This window comes from Lacerta agilis, chromosome 17 (assembly GCF_009819535.1).
Source record: "Lacerta agilis isolate rLacAgi1 chromosome 17, rLacAgi1.pri, whole genome shotgun sequence".
Lineage (NCBI taxonomy): Eukaryota > Metazoa > Chordata > Lepidosauria > Squamata > Lacertidae > Lacerta > Lacerta agilis.
In genome coordinates, this window is record NC_046328.1 from 3,832,759 (window position 1) to 3,857,288 (window position 24,530).

The following is a 24,530-nucleotide window of genomic DNA, read 5'->3' on the forward strand; positions in this document are numbered from 1 at the left end:
TCCTGAGGCGGCCCGGAGTTTTCCTTGCCGCTGAGTTCGTAGCTGCCTCAGCCTCCTCCTCCTCCTCCTTCGCCCTTCTCTCGGATCGCCCGCGGCGATGAGCGTGGTAGACCATGTGCGGGAGATGGCGGCCGCCGGGCTCCACTCCAACGTGCGGCTCCTCAGTGGGCTTCTGCTCACCATGAGCGGCAACAACCCGTGAGTTGGTGGGCGGCCCGAGGAGGGAGGCGGCGGCGGCGGCCCGACTGCAGCCTCCACAAAGGGCTCGTTTCCCTCGCGCTTCCCCATCCTCGAACTCCCCCTCCCGACCGAGCGGCGCCATCCTGCTCCGCCTCTGCTCCCTCGCTCCCCCCCCCCCGCCGCCATCACGACAACCCTGCGAGGTTGGGCGAAAGCGCGCATAACTTGAGAGTTCGACAAGGAAGGGCTTTCTAAATGTGACATTCAAGGCCACTCTCGTCACAGACCCGGGACTCCGCTTTTCTTTTGTAAACCGCCCTTCATCTGTAGGGCAGTTCGCCACATAAAAATACGAGATAAAATAAAAACACAAAATCCATAACAAGAAGGAAAACCAGCCATGCTGACTTCGTTGTTTTAACCCATGTGCAGTTGCACCCATTCTGTGCCCCCGCCTTATAGTTTCGCTTCCCCCCCCTTTCTTTTGTTATAATTGTTAACAATAGATTGTTGGTTGGCAATGGCATCCATCTGCCTGTGAGACAATGGAAGAGTTTGCCTTCAGGAGTGAAGTCAAATCCTTAATAATAATAAAGCAGCCCAGTGAGGTAGGCTGGGGCTGTGCTGAGAGTGTGAGGTGGGGAACCTGTGGCTCCCCAAATGTCGATTGGGCCCCCAACTCGCACCATTTTGACTTGATGAAGTGAAGAAAAAGAGAGGAGGGAGCCTTGCAGCATCTTCATCACTGTTCTATTTGCATGCTGCCCTTCCCATAGTTAAAACCGCGCTCAAGATTAACATAACTGCAAAAATATAACAGAAAGTAGGCATGAGCAGTAAATGAAAACCATCTTACCGTATGCAGCAAAATTTAAGCAGCCCCCATATAAGTCACAATGAGGTCTTTAATGATAAAGATGCACACGCACACATCAGTAACAGCAAAAAAGCACATCAGAAATTAAATTGCAACGTCTGGAGGGCCATAGGCTCTCTGGCCCTGGTCTGAGGTCACCCAGTGAGCGGCATGACCAAGTGGGGATTTGAACCCAGGTCTCCCTAGCCCTGGAGTATGTGTAATGGATGGCTGCAATCAGTGCCACATTTTTTGCAGGAAATAGGACCTGCCTGAAGACACAACCACTCAGAAGAGGGGAGTTAAGCTCCATCCTACTAACCCTGTTTACTTGGGAGTAAGCCTTATTGAATTCCACAGGGTTTACTTCTAGGTAGACACATTTAGGATCGCACTATTAAAAGGACTCCATAGAATCTTCATGGATGGTAGCTTTTTCATTTTTTCAGTTGTTTGGCTCCATTTTCCCTCTTCCATCTTTTTATAGTGTTTATTTATTTCATAAAAATTATACATTACGTCATTGTAAACAAAACCTCAGAGTGGTTTACAGAAGACAAAACAGCAAAGGCAAGAAAAATTCACAACCTGACTTTAAAACATACAAAGGTTAAAATACCAAAACAGATTAAAATTGCTGCAAACATCTGGGTAGGCTTGTCTAGACAAGAATGTTGTTAGCAGGTGCCACAAAGCGAACAGTGAAGGCTCTTGCTTGATTTCAATAGGCAGGGAGTTCCAAAGTGCAGGTGCTGCCACACTAAACAACCACAGTTAGAAGAACAGGTATTATGTGGCACCTGCAGTAGTGCCAGTTCTGATAACTGATGAATTCTGATAATACTTCATGCAGCTAATTAAGAGGACTACACTAAATCTGTTCAGGCTGCAGCTTGTTGCACACTTCCTGAACGCAGTAGTAAATCCCAGTAAACATTCATAGGCCTGCGCTGCATGTATTTATACAGTTTTTTGACATCTTTACATTAAGCACAAATGAATGTATTCTCAAAAGATTAAGCTCATTTAATCAACCTGTTTAGAATTTAAGGTGCTACTTGTTTATTTTTGCTGAAATAACTGACATGCTTGCTATACCTACCCATATTGATTTAAAAGCCTAGAGGGCGCTGGTACTTTGGGTTCAGAATTAGACCATCAGAAACATAATTTCCCTGCTCTGGGTTGTTGGTAGTTCCAATACATTTGAATGCCTGTAGCATGTGTGAAATGGCAAGCTGTGCACTGCATGGTATCTCAATGTTCATGTGCTTCACCCTTCTCTCCAGGATTTATCCTTCACCCTTCTCTCCAGGAATTAAGTGCAAGAGACCTTGGAAATGAGTTGAACCCTATATCCTAGTATAGTTTAAAAAGGCATCTTCAGCATCAATGCAAAAGGCACACTTGGCTCAGGGACACACACCTCCTTTCCATTTATCTTCACAAGAATTCTGTAGAGTAGGTTAGGAACATAGAGCGGAGAGGGAGTGACTGGCTTACCCATGGCAATCCAGTGAACTTCACAGTAGACAGGCATTCAAGTTGTGTATCAATAGCAGTGACCAGAGGAGAAATGACTGCTCAGAGGAGTGCAAAGAAAAGAAACGCCATGGTGCATTTGCAGCATCACAACTGAATGCCTTCATCTGCCCCAACTGCAACAAAACATGTGTCTCCCTTATCTGTCTCTACAGCCACTCTCCCATATCTGTCTCCACAGCCACAGCAGGCACTGCAACCTTCCAGCAGCTTGACCTCACCCCCAAAGGCTCACTCTCCTCCATTGTCTCCCGAGACAGATGGATGCCAAGGAAGCACGATAGCATTTATGTGATGCTTTATCAAAGCTCTTTATAGTCGTTATCTCCGTAAATCTTACAAAAGCTTTATAAGTACCGTGGTACCTTGGTTAAGAACAGCTTAGTTTATGAACAACTTGGATTAAGAATGCTGCAAACCCAGAAGTAGGCGTTTTGGTTTGTGAACTTTGCCTTGGAATAAGAACATGTTTCACTTCCTGTTGAGTAGGTTCCATTTGTAAATTGAGTCCCCCACCTTGGTTTAAGAACAGACTTCGGAACGGATTAAGTTCATAAACCAATGTACCACTGTAGGTCCCTCTCTATTTGTAATACTAATAGTACTACTAATAAACTGCCCTATTACCTTCAGATGAAGGGTGGTATAGAAATTTAATAAATAATAATAATTGGAAGAGGTCTCTTGAAATAATAGTTTGCTTAGGGTCACCTGGTAAGTTCATAGTTTTCTGGATGACAGATAAAGTGTAGCAACTCCTCCAAAAATGGATTTTGGGGATGCTTAATGCTGTCATTGTAGAATAGCATAGCATAGTTAGAAAATGGAATTGACAGGTGGTTTCTGAATACAGACACATTTCTGTTTCTTGTTTTCACCTTTCAGTAGTTCAGGGATGTTTGATCCAGGATTTGCTCATGTGGTCAGCTAACACTGGTTTGTCTTGTGTTTCTTACAGTGAGTTATTTTCTCCATCGCAGAAGTATCAGCTTCTTGTATATCATGCAGATTCTCTCTTCCATGACAAGGAATATAGAAATGCTGTCAGCAAGTATACAATGGCATTGCAGCAGAAGAAAGCACTGAGTAAAACTTCAAAAGTGAGACCCTCAACTGGGAATGCTGCATCTACTCCTCAGAGCCAGGTGTTCATAGCTTAAATTCTGATTACAGCTTGGTGCCTCAGTGCAGGATTCTTGCATTCACTGTTTATTATACATGGCAAAAGATGGTTATCTGAATTCATTTATATCTGAAAAGTTTTTCCTCTTTATGTGAGTTCTGGGAGAAATTAAATATAAAATTGAATGTGGTTTAACACTCACCTTGAATAGACAGAATAGGGGTGGCAGAGACTTGGAAGCCTAAGAAAGATGTTATGGTCTTGTAGTTTTCCTTTATAACGTATGTGGAAAGTGTCCCAGCCTTGGAGTAAACTCCTGAAAAGTAAAGATTACCTCTGACAGCCCCAAGCACCCTACAACACACAACTTGGTCTTTCCTAGATCTTGACTATCCTCTTCATATATCGGGGTGGGGAACTTGTGGCCCTCCATATGTTATTGGATCACTGTTGTATTTCGTATATTTTCTTTTTAGTGCCTGCCTTCTGAAATTGAAGTGAAATACAAAATGGCGGAGTGCTATACAATGCTGAAGCAAGACAAAGATGCTATTGCTATACTTGACGGAATCCCTTCAAGACAGAGAACCCCAAAGGTAGTACTTTCCTAGCTAAGTTATGCTGCTTGGGAGCCTTTGGCTGAGATATGGATACAATTTATAGGGTTGTAACCAGTGCTGTTCCTACTCAATAAATCCATTGACATCAGTGGACCTAAGACAGCCATGTGCCTCAGTGGATCTACCCTTAGGAAAACTAGCACGGAATACAACCCATAACAATACTTTGAACACCCTTTGACTGACACAAATCCCCAGGTTTTTTGAATAAAGGTAAAAACTTGCCATTAATAACGGCGAGCCCAGAGAGTTGTGCATCAGCAGGTGGAATTGACAAATCCAAAGTGGTACAAAATGTTATGTCTTATGTCAACATTAAAATATGATTGTTCTCATCATTGGATTTATGTGGGTTGCAGATTAACATGATGCTGGCAAATTTGTACAAGAAGGCAGGTCAGGAACGCTCTTCTGTGACGAGTTACAAAGAAGTGCTGAGGCAGTGTCCACTAGCCCTTGATGCCATCCTAGGTAGCCACTTTTCTTCCCATCAATGATTATTGTTGAAAATTGTGATTGAGATGTTGGTATATCTGAACAGTCTTAGCATGGGCAGGTGAACAAAATATGAATTAGTTCAGTCCGCCTTTGCCCTCCTCATGAGTTACAACATTAAAAGGGTGCTTGTTATGGCTGCATGTATTGTGTCTTAGAAGACATAAGAGCTGGGAGAGGCAGTAACAATAGCATTGCAGTGCAATGCTCTTTCTGATCTGAGGGAAGAGTGCGGTGCTAGAGATGGCAAGACAATTGGTGTGGATAAATTTTACAAAATGCACCTGTCTGCAGGACGTGATCACTGTAGTCCAGCAGTACAGAACCTGTGACTCTTCAGATGTTGGTCTTCAGTTCTCATCGCTTACCAATGGCCATGTTGGCTGGGACTTATAGGAGTTGTAGTCCAGCACTGCTCAAAACTCCCATTGTTCTAGGCGCTTTTTGCGACGGGATTTCATTAGCCCGAGCAGTTTCTGAGCTCTGGGCGCAGTACTGTGCCTAAGATGTCAGATTAAAACTGCAAAGTGGAAGGAAAGGAATACCTTTTTCTGCCTCCCCACTTCCAGCTACTCTCTGAAGACTGGAGAAGAGATCCTTTTAAGAATAGTAGGGGGTGGGCAGGGGAAGGACTAGATCATGTGAAAAATGAACGAAATATTTTAGTTGCAGTTCATTCATTTTCAACTTCGTATTGTTATTAAAAAAGCTTGCCTAGACATTCCACTGTTGCACCCATAGCCTAGGTTTAAGGTGCCATTTAGCTCTTAGCTTTCATATCTCAGTTTCTAACACAGATCCAGCAACATTTGGAGGATCACAGGTTCTCCATTCCTTGGTCAATTATCTGCTGTTGTCGGTGCCTGAGCACTTAATTTCATTGGGACTACCAATAACATTTTGTTAAAATGGTGGTCACAACAGCTGTTGCTTCTCATTTAGGCTTGCTGTCGCTCTCAGTGAAAGGTGCAGAAGTCGCTTCTATGACACTGAATGTGATCCAGAGTGTCCCAAACTTGGACTGGCTTTCAGTATGGATCAAGGCATATGCATTTGTGCACACAGGTGATAATACCAGAGCAATCAACACCATATGGTAAGAATCTAGAGCAAATGCAAACGAGCTTTCTCAAAGAACCTCTAGCCTGGTATCTTGTAAGATGTACTACTTGGGTATTGAAGGCTACTTGCCCTTTGCAGCAAGACAATTACAATGCTAAGTGTTTGAATGCTCAACAGCTCGTGGAATTTAAATCCCACATATATGTGTCTTTTAAAACAGGGGTGGGGAACCTGTGGTCAACTATTAGGCATGCTGTTGAAGGTGTCACAGCCGCTGCTCCCTCCATGCCCCCCTCCCCGAAGCCAGAGTTGCATGGATTACCAGGTTGCACAGCTGCAGCAGCGGGGGGGGGGCCTCCCCTCCTACCATGGGTGAAGACGTCTATACCCCTTGGGCACCAAGCTGACCTAGAAACAAGTTGATTGTGGTTGCATTCTTAATGTTGTTAGAGGATTGTGTGCGGCCCAAGTATCATTTGGAGATGTTCCACTGTGGAAGAAAGCAAAGTGTATACCTTTCTCTTACTGACTTTATTTGTATCATGACCTTTTAATCTTTGGGTGGAAGATGCTCTGATGCTAGACATGCTGTAGGTGAGAAAGATCGATTGTGACATGTAGATGTGCTTGCTTTAAGGAAATGTACCTTTTTCAATAAAATAGAATAAAAATGCTCCAAGAGGTTCCAATATGTTGATCTTATCTTTCAATTTGTTCTTCCCACAAAAGCTCGCTGGAGAAAAAGTCGCTACTGAGAGACAATGTGGATATACTAGGGAGCTTAGCTGATCTTTATTTCAGAGCGGGTGACAATAAGAATGCAATTCTAAAATTTGAGCAGGCGCAAATGTTGGATCCTTATTTAATAAAAGGTAAGTCTCTAGAAAATATGGAGAGCTTGTTAGAATAATTTGTTTTTGTTGGTAAAGTTGAAAGAAAAGCTAGTACAAATGAGACAAATAGAGGGATTTTTTTCCTTCTGTCCTTACACTTAACTAAAATCAGAAATGGTTAAACCTCAAAAAGACTTGTAATTGGTTGAAGACACTTTTATATTGTTTTGTTTTGTTTTGTTTTGTTTTGTTTTAGGTCCTCAACATGGTATTTTATTTTGTTCACATACACTATGCCATAAACTCATATGGAATTGGTTCCAGCAGCTCTGGCTCCTTGCCATTGTTTCTCACAAAATGGGCTTCTCTTGGAGGAGCAGGCTGGTGTTTTAGTTCAAACCAAATTCCCTTTTCCTTTCCTTTTTTCTTTCTTTCATTTTGTTTCACACGCTGCAACAAGCTGTCTCTGCTCTTTGAGTGCTTAATATGCTCAATTCGCACATTAATTCTCTTGGCCAGAATCTTGCGCTTAACTTTCTTGTTCACAATAATGCCCACAGCATGCTGGGTAATGTTGTATACCCTTCCTGTCTTGCCATGGTCACATTTGTGGGGCATGCCTTTCTGAATTGTGCCCATGCCCTTTATGTCAACAATATCACCCTTCTTATAGATGTGCATGTAGGTAGCGAGAGGGACCACACCATGTTTGCGAAAGGCTCTTGAGAACATGTAACGTGTCCCCCTCCTCTTCCCCTTGGTGTTGGTCATCTTGATGGATGACTGTAAGATGGTGTCCGAGGCCGAAAAACAGCACACATTTATATTGTTAACAGCTGATGCAACATCAGCATTATATCAATGAAACACATTTGTGGTTAATGGTACAAAAATAAAAGATGCTATATTTCAAATTTGTGTTGAGCAAATTCCCAGCCAATGGGATTCCTTTGAATGGCAGGTCTTCTGTTTGTTTCCCCCACAAATTGTACATTTGGGCCATTCCGTGAAAAATGAGCCTGATAAGAATGCTAGATGAGCACTGGACTTTGGTGAGGAAGATTCCAAACGTGCAATCTAACCATTTTTTAAAAAGCTAAAGACAAAAGAAGTTTATTTTATGGACCTTTCAAAAGTCCACCCACGTAGTCTTCACAGAAGTGTTCAAATTAAAAGTTTTCTGATGATTGTCCCACCCGTGACAGCATTTTTTCCTTAATTTTGTATCATTAAATTTCTTAAACTTAATTCCTGATTGCATAGTTGTAACCAACAAACATTGATTTAAACAGATATGCTGAGTTTATCATTGAGTCACCTCCCAACTCACAGAGTTTTTCCATAAATCAAACTTATCTCAAGCTCCATGTCCTTTTTTTGTCCCACCTGTGACAACACTTTTAACATTTAATAAAATTGTCAAAAATATCCATAAAAATAATAAAACATTAGTAAAATGTTCAGTATCTTATTAAGAACATAGTTTACATTTTGGTTGTTAATTTTTATGTATATTTACATTGTTACACATGTGTGAATACAAAAAAACATGGTCAAAGTGTCCCACCCGTGACAATGGAATGGCCCATTTGGATCACCGTGGAGCTACAAATAATGTGGAAAATACATAACAACTGATTAGAACTGGAGCAACCAGTTTTATAGAAAATATTTTTGAATCTTCATTTTGAATTTATGCTAGTGGATACGTGCATAGAATATAGAAGTTGAGAAAACATTTGGATCTAAGCACTGTTCCTGCCTTTTAGGTGAAAGATGTGAACAGTCTTGTCCTCTAGTTTTCCTTGATCTTTTTTCCTTCGTAGCTTTTGTGTGTGTGTGTCCAACTCCTTTATGCTTTGTCTTTAGGGATGGATGTATATGGCTACTTGTTAGCCCGTGAGGGTCGCCTGGAGGATGTGGAGAATCTTGGCTGCCGGCTCTTCAATATTTCTGACCAGCATGCTGAGCCGTGGGTGGTATCAGGGTAATGGGCTGCTTCTTGCTCCTGTTTGGCTTTTACGTTGAACTTTCTGAAGGCAGAATCTACCCTATTAATGAGGAGAGTTGGATGGTCTCCAAGTAATCTCGGGTTTATTGTTAATGGCTTAGTGTCAGGCAGCAAAATCTTGACTGACTTGGAGTTGGTGAAATCACTGAAGTCTCTGGGAGTTCGACCAAAGCTTTGTGTGAGATGTCCTGGAGTCTCCCTAACTGGCATACTTTTGAAATGCCACTTTCAAAGCACCTCTTGCTATTCTTGAAATACTAAGAGGTGTTGGATCCAAAAATATCCAAAGCCACTGTCTGAAATAAAATTCTGCAGGGAGCTAAATAGCCTTTAATATATTTTGTAACACTGCCTTCTCAGCAACACTGCTCAAGGCAGATTACAAAAATTACAAAAAGTACTTAAAATCTTCCCTTTAAAAAACACTTTATTGTGGTGTCTAAAAGCTGGTTGTCTACAGTAGAAATTTATTAATGTGTTTCATTACTTTGGAGGAATCACTTAAAAGTAGGTCACATTTCAGAATGCTGAAGCTAAAATTACATTTCCTGATACCAATAGGCATATCCGCTTTCATTAGGTAGAACACATCATTCCTCTGTGTGTGTGTGAGAGAGAGGGAGAGAGAGAGAGAGAGAGTATATTTCCTCTCCATCATCAAAAGTAATTGAAATAGAAGGTTGTAGGAGTTGGGGGTGCTGTGGGTCTATAACAGAATAGCCCATCCTACTTTGGCAAGATGTCCTGCCCACACCCTTTAATACAATGACAATTGTGAAAAACTCTGCTTGTCCTCCTGAGGTGGAACAGATTGAGCATGTTAACCACAATTCCCTCCTCTTTCTGCAGGTGTCATAGCTTCTACAGCAAGCGCTATTCCCGTGCCCTGTATTTAGGAGCCAAAGCCATACAGCTGAACAGCAATAGTGTGCAGGCTTTGCTGCTGAAAGGCGCTGCTCTTCGGAACATGGGGAGAGTGCAAGAAGCTATCATCCACTTCCGTGAAGCGATACGGCTTGCCCCTTGCAGGCTGGACTGCTATGAAGGCAAGTAAAAAGGATGGACTTCTCCAAACAGGAGTTGTTAAACCTGGTAGTGAAATGAAAGTTTCTGTAGGCCCACATATGACTGTCACCACTGGGATGTCTTTCTGACATGCCAAGACCCCACCTTAAAGTCGTGAACTGTCAGCCTACTGTGCTAGATTTTGTGACCATTGTTTAGATGAGCACTGGTTTTGAAAAAAGCCAAATCTTCTCTCAAATATGACTTTTACCCCTCTGACCCTCAGGCCTCATTGAATGCTACTTAGCATCCAATGGTCTTCGTGAAGCCACGGTCATGGCTAACAATGTCTACAAAACCCTGGGAGCCAACGCACAGACACTTACCCTCCTGGCCACTGTTTGTCTGGAAGATCCTGTTGCACAGGAGAAAGCAAAGACATTGCTGGACAAAGCACTGACACAGCGCCCTGATTACATCAAAGCAGTGGTAAAGAAGGCAGAACTTCTCAGTAAGTCTCCCTCCTCTTTTCTTGTGTGCATGTCTTATTCAGCATGACTAGAGATGTATGCAGATGCAACTCCCACCAAGTCTTGAAGGTGGTGGAAGGCAGCAATTTTCACCCAAATCTCTCCATACTATAGCCATATTCTGACTTACAGCACCCTCTCACTCCTGTTGTGGACTACCAGCTGAAAATGCCCATCTTGAATTACTCATTACATTTTGAGCTTTCCATTTTGGCAAGAAGTCGTGTGAATTGGGGGTGCAGGGTTTTGTCAATTCTTTAAATTGATATTTTTTTAACGTGTCTCTTTAAAATTCCAAGTGTTTGCAAATCCATATGTAATTAGGTGGTTTGTAAAATTTCTTAAGTGCAGCTACCTTCTAAGAATAGGCATTCTTCCTTCTCTGTCACAGAAGAAGGGTGATGGCGATGGCAACTTCTTATGTATGTCATAGGAAGACACAATCTCTGCATCCTCTGAAACAGACTCCCCCCCCCCCTGAAAACCTAACTGCGAAAAATGTGTATATGAATGCATAACTGCAGAAATGGTTTTAGTTTGCTGGGTGCATAGACTTTTGTGTTTTTTCTTATTTTTATCTTATTGTGCACTGCTTCATCAGCTGTGAGGCAATCTATAATCTGCAAATTAAAATAAAGCCTCATACAGTTAATCAGTTATGATTTCTTTTCTGGGTGATAGCCTCAACATAAATAGCTTGAAATAACCGTTCTTATTGACAGGCCGAGAACAGAAATATGAGGATGGAATAGCTTTGCTGAGGAATGCCCTTGCCAACCAGAGTGATTGCATTCTCCATCGAATGTTAGGGGACTTCCTTGTGGCTGTTAATGAGTATCAGGAAGCCATGGACCAGTACAGTATTGCTCTAAGGTAATGTTGCTGTGATGGCCATGAGTTGAAACACGGTTGTAGGAGTCTTATCCGTGATAGATGTTCCTGAGCTTTTGCCTCATCTTCACTCTTCCTTCCAATGACTGTAGACTCCCCAGTTCTTTGTGTCATTTCATCATGTGTGTACGCAAGGTGGCCTTGTGATATTCCCCAAAGATAAGATTCTGGTTTTGAGTCTCCAAAATGGGTAGATTTCCCTCCCACCCTGGATTTGCCCATCCCACCCTGTGGTCTCTGTAACTGTTAAATGGGGAACCTTGAATGGTCTGGTCGACTTACAACCTCACAGAGAGGGCAATTTGCTTATGTCCTAAGGGAGCTGGATTGGTGATAGGTCAGTTGAAAATGTCCTCATGGCAATAACTTTGAGTGCAATTACCTAGAATGAACAAAACAAAATAAAAACTATATTTTATTTCTTAAATAGGTACCCTGCTTTCCTAGGCCCTGAAGCAGTTTTTTAAAAATCAAATTCAGGGAGACTTATTTAGCCTAAAGATTGCACTAGACTAGTATCTCTTTCTTATGTTGTTCTTTGCAAATGGTTGGAAAGTCATGCTTATGTGCATGACTTTAATGGTTTGTGGAGTATAGCCAAAGGCAAATTATATAAAATCCATGTGGGAGAGTGGATTGGTTATGCCCAACCTCCTTGGACAGCAAGAGATAGCTAAGTTTTTATCCTTGGAAAAATGGTAGAGGATGCATGTATCAGAAGCTGTGTTTGGAAAATTGAAAAAGCTAAAACGGAGATGTACATGAGCCAGCCTGTCCAGTTCTTGCTACTGCTCCCTGACTCCAGGATGTCTTTCTCTTACTTTCTGTTCCCCCAGTTTGGATCCCAATGATCAAAAGTCACTGGAGGGAATGCAGAAAATGGAAAAAGAGGAAAGTCCAACGGATGCCACCCAGGAGGAAGATGTGGATGACATGGAAGGGAGTGGAGAGGAAGGTGACCTAGAAGGCAGTGACAGTGAGGCAGCCCAGTGGGCGGATCAGGAACAGTGGTTTGGCATGCAGTGAAATCGCCTTCCTGAACTAACCTGGGACCATAGCCCTTGATGAGTGACGCCCATTAAGACATTCTCCTCCCTGGAATGAAGAATGCCAAGGGGACATTGTGCACTGCTGCAAGAACTGGACTGAGGCAAGATCCAAGCAGCCCCTTCTGTCCCTTTTTTGTTTCTGTGTTATGCTCTCAGTGCTCCTTATGTCATGGTGAAGTCTGAGCAACTTAAGTACTAGGGAGGCATGCGTGCCAAGCAGCAATTTTGAGTTCTTATTTCTAAAATTAGAAGCTTTCAAATGATATAAAGCATTTCTCAAACATTTGTTAATGACTAAAACGATGTCAGAATCATGTTGTAAACTAATTATGCTTGATCCCCAGTGGTGCATAAATGTAGGCTGCTTTTATATCCTTTTATAAAAGAGGCTTTATTCGCAAAGCCTGTACAGTGTCTTTAGATACACAAACTCCTCCAGAAAGCTGCTGGAGTCTCACACAGGGGCAGCAAATTTCTTTCCAGCATTTTCCTGGCCTCCCCAGCGTTTTTTGTGGAGGATATTTAGCATGCACACTCTAAAATAGTAGCATGCTGCTTCAGGCTCCTAACTGATGAGCAATTCTATAGCTGATGAATCCATATACACAAGAAATTGTGGCCTGTGAAATAGTTGGTTATTTTCACATTCTGTGCTAACAAGTGCCACTCCTTTTAAGCCTCTGTAAGGATATTAGAGAAAGTGAAATGGAGTAGCGTTGAGGAAATTACAGCCAGTGAAAGGTTCTTAAGGTTACTTCTTACTGGGTAATACCAATTAACAATATCTAAACCACATAATCCTTTCCTGCATACATGGCTATTAAAAGCAGCCTTGCCAACATACTGTGCTTCTGACTTTGATTAGGCTGCATTAAATAACTTCCCCAAAGCATAGTCCAGCAGCGGCTTCTGTTGGGTGCCCCATCTGCACAAGATCACAGTGCTGTGTTCTCTGTTAAGTAATTTTTTTTTTAATGATGTGGCCTTCCCTTTCACAAGGGTGGCTAGCCTGCAGCCCTCCAGATGTTGCACTCCCAACTCCTATCATCCATAATTGACTCCATCAGCCTGAAGCAGATGGAAGTTGCAGCATCTAGAGAGCAATAGGTTCCCACCCTCCTCTTTTGAATCACAGAAGAATTTAAAAGGCCCAATGTAGCAAGATGTGTCTTGCTCATCTGCTGAAAACTCTACTAATATTACTGAAGATCAGGATGGAAAAGTAAGTTGCCTCCAAGGAAACATGAAGTTAATGAATTAGTGGTTGTTGATACTGTTATAGGGTTCTTGTGAATGGAGATACAACATTACCTGTACAGAAACATTCTTAAACACAGGGTGCCAGATGCGCGATGATACAAAGAGATACTTGAGTTCAGATAAGGTGATAGTGCTGGTACAGTGGAATTGTACTGCTTTCTCTTTAAACAGAAGAAGCACCACTCTCCCCCCTTTCCACAAACTCTTTTGGAAATTGGAGGAGAATGACCAAAATCACCCAGTTGGTTCATAATTCCAGACCCAGTAGATAAATGAAAGGGAACAATGGCTTGTCAAAATCAGTTTGTGGCTAATATGAGATTTGAATTGGGGCCTTTCCCTGTTTGTGATTCCACTCCAGCTCCTGTAATCACCCACTATCAGTAAAATCAGTCACACAATTATTTGCTAGACAAGCTGCTGATTTTCAATGTGTGGCCATTCTTATTTTCTGGGGGGAAACTATCGTAATTGGAGCATGTGAATTAGTTGTCCATTGTTATTTATATAGTACCATTACATTACAGTGGTTCATAAAACTCATAAACAAGGAAGAAGAGCACCCCAATCCCTGGCCTGTGATTTTAAAAATTATTATTTCACTTATGAACTACTTCCTACGAGGCATCCCACAGTAAAACAAAAATAAATAAATATTAAAACAGTTGCACATGTAAAAACAGTTCTTTAAAATTAATTGTATATATGAAATGAAAACAGTCTAAAACAAGAATAGCACATATTTCAAATCAATTCAGATCCAATGCTGATAGATCCAATGCTCCAGCTAGACATTTTGCTGGTTGAAATTTTGCTAGTGGTGTAATGAATATACATGCAAATGCAGTAAGTTCTGTGCCACCCTTTGCACACCCTCTCATAATGTCAATCTTTATAAAAGGGAAAGGAGGAAGAGGAAGATAGCTCATCACAGCCTTTTGGAAGGAGACTTTTAAGAAAAATGGTGCATAAAAGGGACTGCTGAGAGGTCCTGGGGAGAGTGGAATTCAGCTAGTGGGACTGCTGCTAGTGAAGAATGACCAGGCCAGGGTTCCTGCTCCCGTCATAGTTGTGTAGAAGAGGGAATATGCATGCAGCCGCCTTGTACTCTGGTCTCTTTCAGCTTACCTGTAGGAGACCATACGAAAAGGAGTGTGGAGACCAGGTGACCCAGAAGACACTTAGACCAAGGACAGGGAACCTTTTTGGACCAGCAGCCCACCCCTGCAGACTTATTTTTGATGAGTGGAACAACCCACCTGTCTGTGGCCTGACTTGGTGACACCTGATGATTGTCAGACAGATTAAGCCCACCCATGTGCAAGAAGGCCTTTGAGCATTGATCTTTAAGTGCCTTGACAGCCAGCCTGGGAACCACACTGCATAGTCATAGGTGTCGGGCCGCCAAAGCTGCTGGCTGTGCAACTGAGTTCCCACTGCGGATGTTTGAAGCGGAGTACACAAGACATTAGCCACAATTCATCTGTATCCCATAGTTTCATGAGAACTGCTGCTGATTGATGTGTTTTCCTTCAAACCAGCCTCCCCTCTGGTTCGAAAACACAAGCTGTCGTTAAGCTGGCATGTGCATTTTATACAACCACTGCACAGTGCAATGGCAGTGTGGCATAGTGGTTAAGAGTTTCAGTCTAGGACCTGGGAGCCCAGGGTTTGAATCCTCACTTAGACACTCACTGAGTGACCTTGGGCCAGACACTGCCTCTCAGCCTAACCTACCTCTCAAGAGTAGTGGTTGTGGGAGAGAACCACGTGAACAACATTGAGCTCCTTAGAGAAAATGGTGGGATATAAATGCAATCAATAAATACATTTAATTGGTGTTCAGGGCTATGGGTTGCTGGCATGGAAAAACACAGCAGGTCATGTGAATCACCCCTGCCTTCCTCTCGGGTGCACAACACTGCTAAAAAGAGACCTGAAATGCTGCTGGAGGGGCAACGGTTAATGTGTCTTGAGTCTGCTCTTAGAAAAAATGATATTAATTGAATTGCAGGCAACTGGGCTTTCTCCAGGGACCTGGGTTTGGATCTTCGATTTCTGCAAGCCTTTTAGAACTAACAGGTGAGGCTAATAGAAGTTTCCCTTGCGGCTAATATTCCTGAAAAACAATACAATACTGGTGGGTGGTTTTCACCATCGATAAGCACTTGCTCCTAATGTCTCTAGACTAGCTGCCTCCGGAGCTGCTAATGATGGATTTAATAGCTTTTTAATGCTCTGCACGGAAGGAGCGTTGGAAATTTCACTGCAGCTGGTGACGGATGTTTATATCATGAAATCCATCATTAAAATTACTGCCAGCCTTCCCCGCTCCCTCCAGCACAGCAGCAGAAAGGGCCTTAATGGACTTGCAAAGGCACTTTGCCTTGTCACAGAATCAGTGGCTTTCTAAATCTTTCCGTAAGGCTCCAAGGTAGACACCTGCCCCAGGACTGTCTGAGCACTGCCACGTCAAAAGAAGCAACAGCCTCCCAAAACCAAAGCCAGATAGCTAATAAGAAAACAAAATCAAACACCTACTGATGACATACATATATATTCCCTCTGCAAGGAAATGTGAAACCTTGGCTGTGTTTGTTGGAACCTTAAAAAGAAACCCCTCTATATAAGATAGGGGTGGAAAACCTCCTGTCTAGGACCAAATACAAGTTGGTCTCCCCTACAAGTTCTCTCCCAAGGCCCACACCTCCCTTTTGGCCCCCGCTGATAAGGGGTCTTGCTTCTCACCTTCATTGGGTGCCTTTGCCTGGAATCAGGTAGGTAGCCATGTTGGTCTGCCATAGTCAAAACAAAATAAAAATAAAAAATAAAAAAATCATTCCAGTAGCACCTTAGAGACCAACTAAGTTTGTTCTTGGTATGAGCTTTCGTGTGCATCTGAAGAAGAGTGCATGCACATGAAAGCTCATAGCAATAACAAACTTAGTTGGTCTCTAAGGTGCTACTGGAACGATTTTTTTATTTTATTTTTTTATTTTGTTTTGCCTGTAATGTTATTGTCCTGGTTTCATTTTCTTGCTTGAGCTCAAAGAAGCAGCAAGTTGAATGACGGGACTTAATTCCAACTGTAACCTGCCAAAGTCGGATCTAAGGGAGTACAACCTGTTCTGGTGCACCGGGCACAGTGTTTCTGGGATGCCGCAGCAGGAACTGCAACCATGAAGTCCAATGGAAGGCAAGAGGGCTGCCAGATATTGGCGTTGCACAGGGTGCCACTGGAGTTGGAGATACCAAGGTTCGCCATTGAACCTGGGACAGGTAAATGGAACAAATTGTGAATGTACACAGCTGCGGTCACTTTAAATCTAAGCAATAAATGGATTAGGATTAATGTTTGAAAAAATGCATTTATACCCAGCATTTCTGTTTTACAATCCACCAGGAGAGAAGGGCTGTAGCTCGGTAACAGAGCACAGGCTTTATTTGTACAAGGCCCCAGGTTCAATCCCTGGCTGATATGGCAGCTGCCCTTACTAAATTTCTGCCTGAAACCCTGGAGAGTTGCTGCTGGCAATTTATTAAAAAAAAGCTCTGCCCCAGGTGCTGGCAGGGGTTGCTACGCTGCTGTCTCACAGGGTTGTTGTGAAGATAAAACAGGGATGGGGAGAACAGCATATGCTGCCTTATGCTCCTTGGTGGAAAATTGGGATATAAATGTGATGAATGATTATGATGGGATGATGTTGAGACTGTGGCAGTTTGCTGAATAAATAGAAGAGCTAAGATACGGTTCACAACAATTAGCCATTATGTTATTCTAGCACTCTGGTTTTATTTTTTAAGTATTAGCATGCGCATATGTGTCTGTGTGCGTGCGCTTGTGCGCTTGAAAGAGTGCAAAACCACTGGAATGCTTGAAATGACAGTATTGGAAAAAATATAGCCACTTCTGTTCTGTAATTTGATGTTTAATTGTTATGTTATTTACATGTATTGAATTGTTATAATATAAAATAGATAGAGAATAATATTCCCAGACTTCAAAATTCCTTCTGCCACCTACAATTACAGGTAAGTACGCATCTTCCTTCCTTCCTATTTCATCCTGATTAACAGCTGGTAAACTGTGGCCAGACTCCGGAAAATTTGAATAGAAAGTGAGAGAGGAGAAGGAGAACCGGTTAGATTTCTAAGAGTTTACCAGAGAACAGAAAGTACTATTGCGTCAAAGACAGCTTGGCTAGCAGACAGAGGCAAGCAACCCACAGTGTGCTTTCAGGGGTTTGGAACATTTCCCAGCTGGGATCCCGGGCTTAGGAAGAGTTTAGCAGCTGGCAGGAATTGGAAGATTCTATTGGCAGCCAATCCAGAAACCTGGCACTGATAGAGGCTGTGCAAAGGCCCAGATCAGGTTGGGGATTTAGTTTCATGGAGCTTTAAAAAATGCTATCGCCTCAATGAGCTATTTCTTTTCATCCCAACATAGCCAACTGTCCCATTTGTCAATCAACAGACAGCACTTTATTGACTATACAGTCATCATAAAAAACTTATATACAGCTGTTCTTGCTCCACAGTTGTGGTACTCCCTTTCTAAAGGACTGCCCAAGTTAAAAAGGGGGGGGGGCATACAATTTACTTTTCAGAGTGGCATTCAGAAGTCTAAATTCAAGGAGGCTGAGCATAAAAACAGTATAACCAGGTGCTTATAGGATACAATGTGTGTGTTTTACCTGTTATTAAAAAAAGCCCTGGGGAATGGGCCACCTATAAATTGAACTAAGTAATTTACTAGGTTCTTATGCACAGAGATTGGCTGGGAAGATCCACTGAGGATGTTGTGCTGGAAACAATGGTAGCTGGTGAATGTTAGAATCAAGAGGGCAGATGGCAGGCAACCCAAATGGTAGGTGGAGCCACAGCCAATGAAAGACACGAGTCAACTATGCACACCTTGCAGCTTGGGTGAGTTGGATTGAAAATATCACAATTTCTGGAGGTCAAAGGCTTTATTCATGCAGGAACTATTTACAGGATGAGTGACAGACCAGCCCCACTGGTGAGGCAATGTGAGGCGCCCGCCTTGAGAAGAGGAAGCAAGGTGAGGTGCCTGCCTCTGCCACCCTCCTCGCTGCCTCTACTGCGAGTAGTGGCACCAGTTTCCGTAGAGATCTTTCAATATTTAGCTGGAAGCCAGTGCCACTGCTAGTGCTTCACAACTGTTTCCATGCAGCACAGTTAAGACAGGTGTGGTGGCAGCGTGGCAGTGAAGGGTGATGATAGCGGAGGGCGTCAGCATGTTCCTCTTTCACTTTAAGTGGTGAAACAGAATGTGCCACCCCTGCTAAGTAAAGACAAGAGAAAGAAAATAGTAGACATGTTGTCTCAACAAGTTGGGAGAGAACAATACACAAAATGACTCAGCCTTTTAGGGGTGGAGTTAACTTAGAGAGGCTACAAGCAAGTGCTGGCTAAAATCCAGGAGAGCCATCATAAATAATCTGGCTGTAAAAGTCTAGGATCCAATCTTAGGTCTTGCCTGAGGCAGGAGTCTGTTCTGCTACTGTTATGACCATTCTCAATGCCTCCATTTATTCACTGTTCACACAAGGTGTGAAGTATCTAGATTGGGAGCCTCAATATTAAATAATTCCTGCTGTGTGGTTCCTTCTAAGCAGACTGTCCAAAAGGTTGCCATGTGTTTTACCCCTTTCCATGGAACAACAATACCATAATAAGGAAAACTGCAAGTCAAGGTGGGGTGGCTGGCAGTGTTAAACATTCCCATGCCTCTCTGGTTACTCAATTGCAAAACGCCAACTTAACTTTGCAGTATGTTTAGAGGAGGGAATGTTTTGGGAACGCTTTATTCCCGCTCCACATCCATTTGCTGCTCTCTCTGCCAAGGATTATCATTGACAATGCTAACTATGGTGAGAACCACCACGGTTTATGTAGCATCTTAACTGCAGGGGCCAGGAAGATTCGATCATTTAACCCCTAACTGTCATAATTGGCAGCAATGTACCTGTAAAGGACAAGAAAATCACACATGTAGTTGGGCGTACAGTATGTGCAAAACTATGCACATTGAGGCAAAAATAAGAACGATGTATATGTCCATGGGGGTCTGAGCAGGCAGGTTATCAGTGAGCACAAAAGGGATTGTGGGGTCAGGGTAGGCAGGTCAATACAAATGTTGAGCCAGTGTGCGGCAGCCGTGGAAAAAGGCAAATTCCATGCCAGGGATCATTAGGAAAGGGATAACAAATGCAGCGGCCAATGTTGCAATGCCATGACTAATGCAATCACACTTGAAATACTATGTACAGTTCTGGTTGCTGCACCTCAAAAAGGATCTTTCACAACTGGGAAAGGTAGAAAAGGGTATCTAAAATGGCTGAAGGTCTGAAGCAAATCTCCTAATGGCGAAACAGTGTGGAGATAAAATCACTAGGAAGTTGATTGTAAGGATTAGACAATATATGTGTGAATTGCTTTGAACAGTCTGGTATGCCTTATATATTCTACTGGGGGGTATTGTTTTTGTTTGTTATTGTGTTATGTATTTTTGTGTTTAATATTGTAAACTGCCCTGTGATCCTTGGGTGAAGGATGGTATAGAAATGTAATAAATAAGCATAATACAAATTGTGCAAGGAAGCCGGTAAAACGTGGGTTGAACAAGGTAACGGCTAGGTGGATTTGTAGCTGGCTGGCTGACTGAACCCAAATAGTGCCTGTCTTTATCCTGCTCTTCCCCTCCTTGAAATGCTGTGTTTTTCCTCCCTACTGATCCATGAGGGGCATATTTGTCTGCACACCGCCCAGATGAAGACCGTGGGTCAGTGACTGGCCAAAGCTAGCCCTCTTGGTGGGGAGGGGCATGCGCTTCCTCTCCTGTTGGCGTTGCCCTTTGAACAGGAATCAAAGTGGGGAGGGCCTGTGGCCTAATGGAGAGTTGACGAGAGGGAGCTAGGTGGACCAAGGGAAGGGAAGCCAGAAAACACCATCTCTCTCTTAGGTCTGCGCATGCTGCTCTTCACGGACCTGGTGGTGCTTCTGAAGCAGAAGGGGGGAGCACCTGCTTCTGGAATGCCACAGGAAGGGGGCACAGAGCTCCTCCTTCCACCCCATCTGAATGAGGTCCTCGGCTGTCCCATGGCCACAGGTAAGAAGGGAAGCCGCACAACCATGTTCAACCATGTTCCTCCCTGGGCAGGCAGCTGAAGGGACGTGGGGCACAGGTGGTCTTTTCATCAATCCTTCCTGTCGAAGGTCAGGAAGAGAGAGGAAAATACTTTGATGTATTTAAATCGTGGATATTTAATTGAGTGGGTAGAACTCATACAATTATTTTATTTGTGTGAGCTCTTCCATGAAGCCAGAGGCTGGTGCCCATTGGGAGTGGTAGGGCAGAATATAGGGAGACTGACAGTAGACGGCACCAGAACCAACTAATTTTGGCGCCTTCGTCCCTGATGAGGGGAACACTGAGGAGGAAGTTGACAAGGAGTGACACCCCCCTGGACCAAATATAAGAAAGGAGGCAGGCAGAAGATTGGTGGGCCATTGCCCCCATTCATCCTGCTGGACCAGACTCCACTACATAAATCACTTTACAGGTTAAGTACTCTGACTTGGGAGGATGATTACCGTATTTCACCACACATAAAACTTCCTGTGCTTTAAAAAGTTTAATGTCTTGTGTATGAACAGTTGTACACCATTTAGAAAATTAATAAATATAAATAAATCAGTTGGGACACAAGAAGAAGAAGAGTTTGGATTTGATATCCTGCTTTATCACTACCCGAAGGAGTCTCAAAGCGGCTAACATTCTCCTTTCTCTTCCTCCCCCACAACAAACTCTCTGTGAGGTGAGTGGGGCTGAGAGACTTCAAAGAAGTGTGACTAGCCCAAGGTCACCCAGCAGCTGCATGTGGAGGAGCGGAGACACAAACCCAGTTCCCCAGATTACGAGTCTACCGCTCTTAACCACTACACCACACTGGTTTGTCTCTCTCACTTTTTTAATACAATGAAAAACATTTTTTTTTTGTTTCGAAAAAGGTGATTATAAAGAGGTTGCCTTCTAACACACACTCTCTACCCCAGTCATGCCACACTCCAAGAGGAACGCTATGTAGTTCTAAGAGGAAAAAGTGTTGCCTTAGCATTGCTAGGAAATTGTGCCACAAACTTAAAACTTAAAAAGTGTGGAGAGCTTGGAAGGAAATCCCACTGGAACTGATGTCACAGATCCAAAGCAGCAGCACCCAAGGGCCCAGGCCTGTGTTAAATGGCATTCTCTTTCCTCTGAATGACATGTGCCCAGGCCGTATCACAAATGGGTTTTGAAGTCCTCTTCAACTTCAGAGGGCATTTTCTGTGCAATGTGCCGTTCTAACAAGCCCGGTTCAAAAGCTTCTTTCTTTGGTTCTTTGGATCCCAGCCAGTGCAATGTGCTTTTATTCCTGAGAGCCAGCCAATCCACACATTACATAGAATGAAAAGCAGAATTCTGGACTCTCCCACCTGAGCCTGTGATTGGGATTTCATAGCTCTGAATATTCTCCCATGTAAAAAAAGCTCCCTAAACTGGGAACTGGGCTTGACTTAAAAAGAAAAGCACCCTCTCGTAGAGGGTCATAGCTGTCAACCTTTTCCCTTTTTTGCGGGAAATTCCCTTATTATAGCATTGGGAAACAGCAGGGTGGGGTTGACAGCTATGTAGAGGATAGATATCTCAGTGGCTCCCAGCCACAATGGCTACATGGCACCTACAGGACCAGAGGCAGACTGGCTCCAAAGGCTGGGAATCTCAGGTGGGGAAGAGTCCTGTTCCACTTAGGCCCTGCTGGCTGGTTTCCCACTGTGGAACCTGGTTGCCCACTGAGAGAACAGGCTGGTGGAATGGATGGGTCACTAGCCTGATCCAACAGGCTGGTCTTATGTTCTCTGTCTCTCTCTTTCTGATGTGCTAGTTCAGTATATAAAAGGAGCAGACATTTTTTGCTTTAGTATGCAGGGAACATTAAAAATGCACGCTCTCCAATGGTTTGAAGCAGTGAAGTCCAGAATCCTACCACCTTACTCTGCATAATGTGCAGGACAGGCTCTCAGTAAATGTGTTTAGAATTAGCTTACAAGGAAGCTTGTGTGTTCCTAAACAGGACTAAATGCATAGCCAAACAAACACACGAACTATGTATCATAGAATAAGTTTATTTTACCTGAAACCAGGATGGCAGGTGTGATGCTTGTCACCATCAGCATTGAATCAGACAATGTTATTTACAACTTCTAACAAAGAAAAAAGGTCACACATGCTGTTTTATGAACTAGGTTCATTATTAGGCTTTTGTTGTTAAGATAAAACGCACCACAACATGTGTATTGCACTGGTGTGTGTCTACGGCTTTAGATTTAAATAAGTTACATTATTACAGTGCAAAATAGACCTATCTGCACACTCCAAGATATTTTTTTTAAGCTGAAGTTATGGAATTGAAGGTTTAACAGTTTCTTAAACGTTCAGCAATAGTACCGTTGTCAACGAACCTGTATAAATAGAATTGCATATTGTACAGAGCTGTTTTTAAGTGTTATGTTGAGATACAATAGAGATTATCAGCTACTTACAACTGAAAAGCATGCATTACAGTCCAATATTGTACATTTTATAAACTATGACATTTTACACAACGAAGTATGGAAAGAAAAGAAAAACTTGGCGAATCACCACTCATTAATTCTTGCTTAGCAGTTTAGGGAGACTTGTCTTCATGCAACCCCAAAACTTCTTCGCAGAGGTCTGTTTTATCAGTTAAAAACCATATTGCACATTGGTAGATCTGTATATAAACTGAAGCTTTTTAAGAGCACCACACACTTCCTTCGTGGAACACGAGTTTTCAGTTCTATTTTTTTCTCCCTCCCCAAGGAGAGATTTTTATTTTCCCATTTACAAGACTCATGCAGATGTTTTCGGTAGATGCGTTCCTAAAGACGCATGCAAGAAAATTAACCTTACAATTCTGCAAAATTTGTCTAGGACTAAGTGATTACTCCAGTTTTGCTGTAAATAAAAAGAGAGAGAGAGAGAGAGAGAGAGAGAGAGAGAGAGAGAGAGAGAAAACGTTAGTGAAAAGGGTGGATAAAGAGAGCTTAATAAAAGCAAGGACATTATTGTAAATTTTAAAAGGCTCAAAAGCGATAGAATTGAATTTTAACAGTCTGATAAGCGTCCTCTCATTTTCAAATGGGAGAATACAAGTTAATTGGAAAAGTATGACAGAGAATTAAAAGCTGGAAGGGCATTTAGTTAAGAGATTTCCACTCGCTATCTGCCCCATAATCCAACCCTTAAAACTTCTTTAGCCAACTGCCAAATCTTTTTATTTAGTAGCTGTTGTACAAGGGAGGCTAAAGATACTGTGCTTTGAAAGATTGTCCATTTCCTTAAAAGGTACTGTGAACTGCAGGTCACGGGGACAAATTTCCCTTTCACTGTTAAGTCTAAGGTGGGGGACCTGCGGCCTTGCCAGATACTATTGTACTCCCAACTCCCATCAGCTCCAGCCATACTGGCCAGTGCCCAAGGAGGAAGGGAGCTGTGGTCCAACAGCCTCTGAATGCTTCCAATCCCTACCCTAAGCCATTCCCTCCCAAACCTTTAGTGAAGTGAGAAAAAAAAATGCTGTTGCCAAAGGAGTAACCAAAATATGTTCACACATCCTTTTTCATCACTTGTTGGCTGTAATAGCTTGTCTGCGTGAATTAAGAGTTACAGATTAGCCACAGCATGTTGGAGCTCTCAGGCCCTAACAAATTCCTACCATTCAATTTCCTAGTGTGCAATGAGCTTTGCAGCAAAAAGTGAGAAGTGGTTCTGTTAATCCACTTTTGCTTCCTTTACGTATTTCCACCTAGCAAACAGATCAGTCCGGCTGCCCGCCCAACCAGTCTCCCTTTCAGATTCTCCCCAGGCAACAGCACTGCTTCTCATTCAATGTTCGTTTTTAAACTTTCTCTCAATTTCTAATAATTTTGTGGTATTTTGTGGAGGTCTTTAAATTGCGAGTCCTCTTATCATAGATGTCTAGGATG

At 42.8% G+C, this 24,530-nt stretch overlaps 3 protein-coding genes across 5 annotated transcripts in view; 1 reads left to right on the forward strand and 2 right to left on the reverse strand.

Moving 5' to 3' along the window:
• Positions 1-29: 29 nt before the first annotated feature.
• On the forward strand, positions 30-13,038 carry ANAPC7 (anaphase promoting complex subunit 7). 2 transcript variants are annotated; one of them, XM_033174153.1, is made up of 11 exons: positions 30-198; positions 3,537-3,723; positions 4,178-4,297; positions 4,681-4,792; positions 5,759-5,912; positions 6,608-6,750; positions 8,581-8,698; positions 9,572-9,768; positions 10,014-10,238; positions 10,980-11,130; positions 11,985-13,038. In XM_033174153.1, exons 1-11 carry the CDS (start codon positions 98-100, stop codon positions 12,172-12,174), a joined length of 1,698 nt encoding a protein of 565 aa, XP_033030044.1. In that variant the 5' UTR covers positions 30-97; the 3' UTR covers positions 12,175-13,038. The 2 variants fall into 2 exon arrangements, with proteins under 2 accessions (XP_033030044.1, XP_033030045.1); XM_033174154.1 differs by having other exon boundaries at positions 3,537-3,678.
• On the reverse strand, positions 6,969-7,515 carry LOC117061387 (60S ribosomal protein L21-like). The gene has a single exon (XM_033174155.1). The coding sequence runs from the start codon at positions 7,480-7,482 to the stop codon at positions 7,003-7,005; it is 480 nt and encodes a 159-aa protein (XP_033030046.1). The 5' UTR covers positions 7,483-7,515; the 3' UTR covers positions 6,969-7,002.
• Positions 13,039-22,627: 9,589 nt separating the features above from the next.
• Positions 22,628-24,530, reverse strand: part of ATP2A2 (ATPase sarcoplasmic/endoplasmic reticulum Ca2+ transporting 2) — a 53,055-nt gene continuing 51,152 nt past the window's right edge. Inside the window, exon 21 of one of the 2 annotated variants that reach the window (XM_033174399.1) lies at positions 22,628-23,499. In XM_033174399.1, the coding sequence (XP_033030290.1) occupies positions 23,486-23,499 (14 nt within the window). In that variant the 3' untranslated portion in view covers positions 22,628-23,485. The remainder of the gene's footprint in view (positions 23,500-24,530) is intronic. The other variant, XR_004428095.1, reaches the window with a different exon arrangement.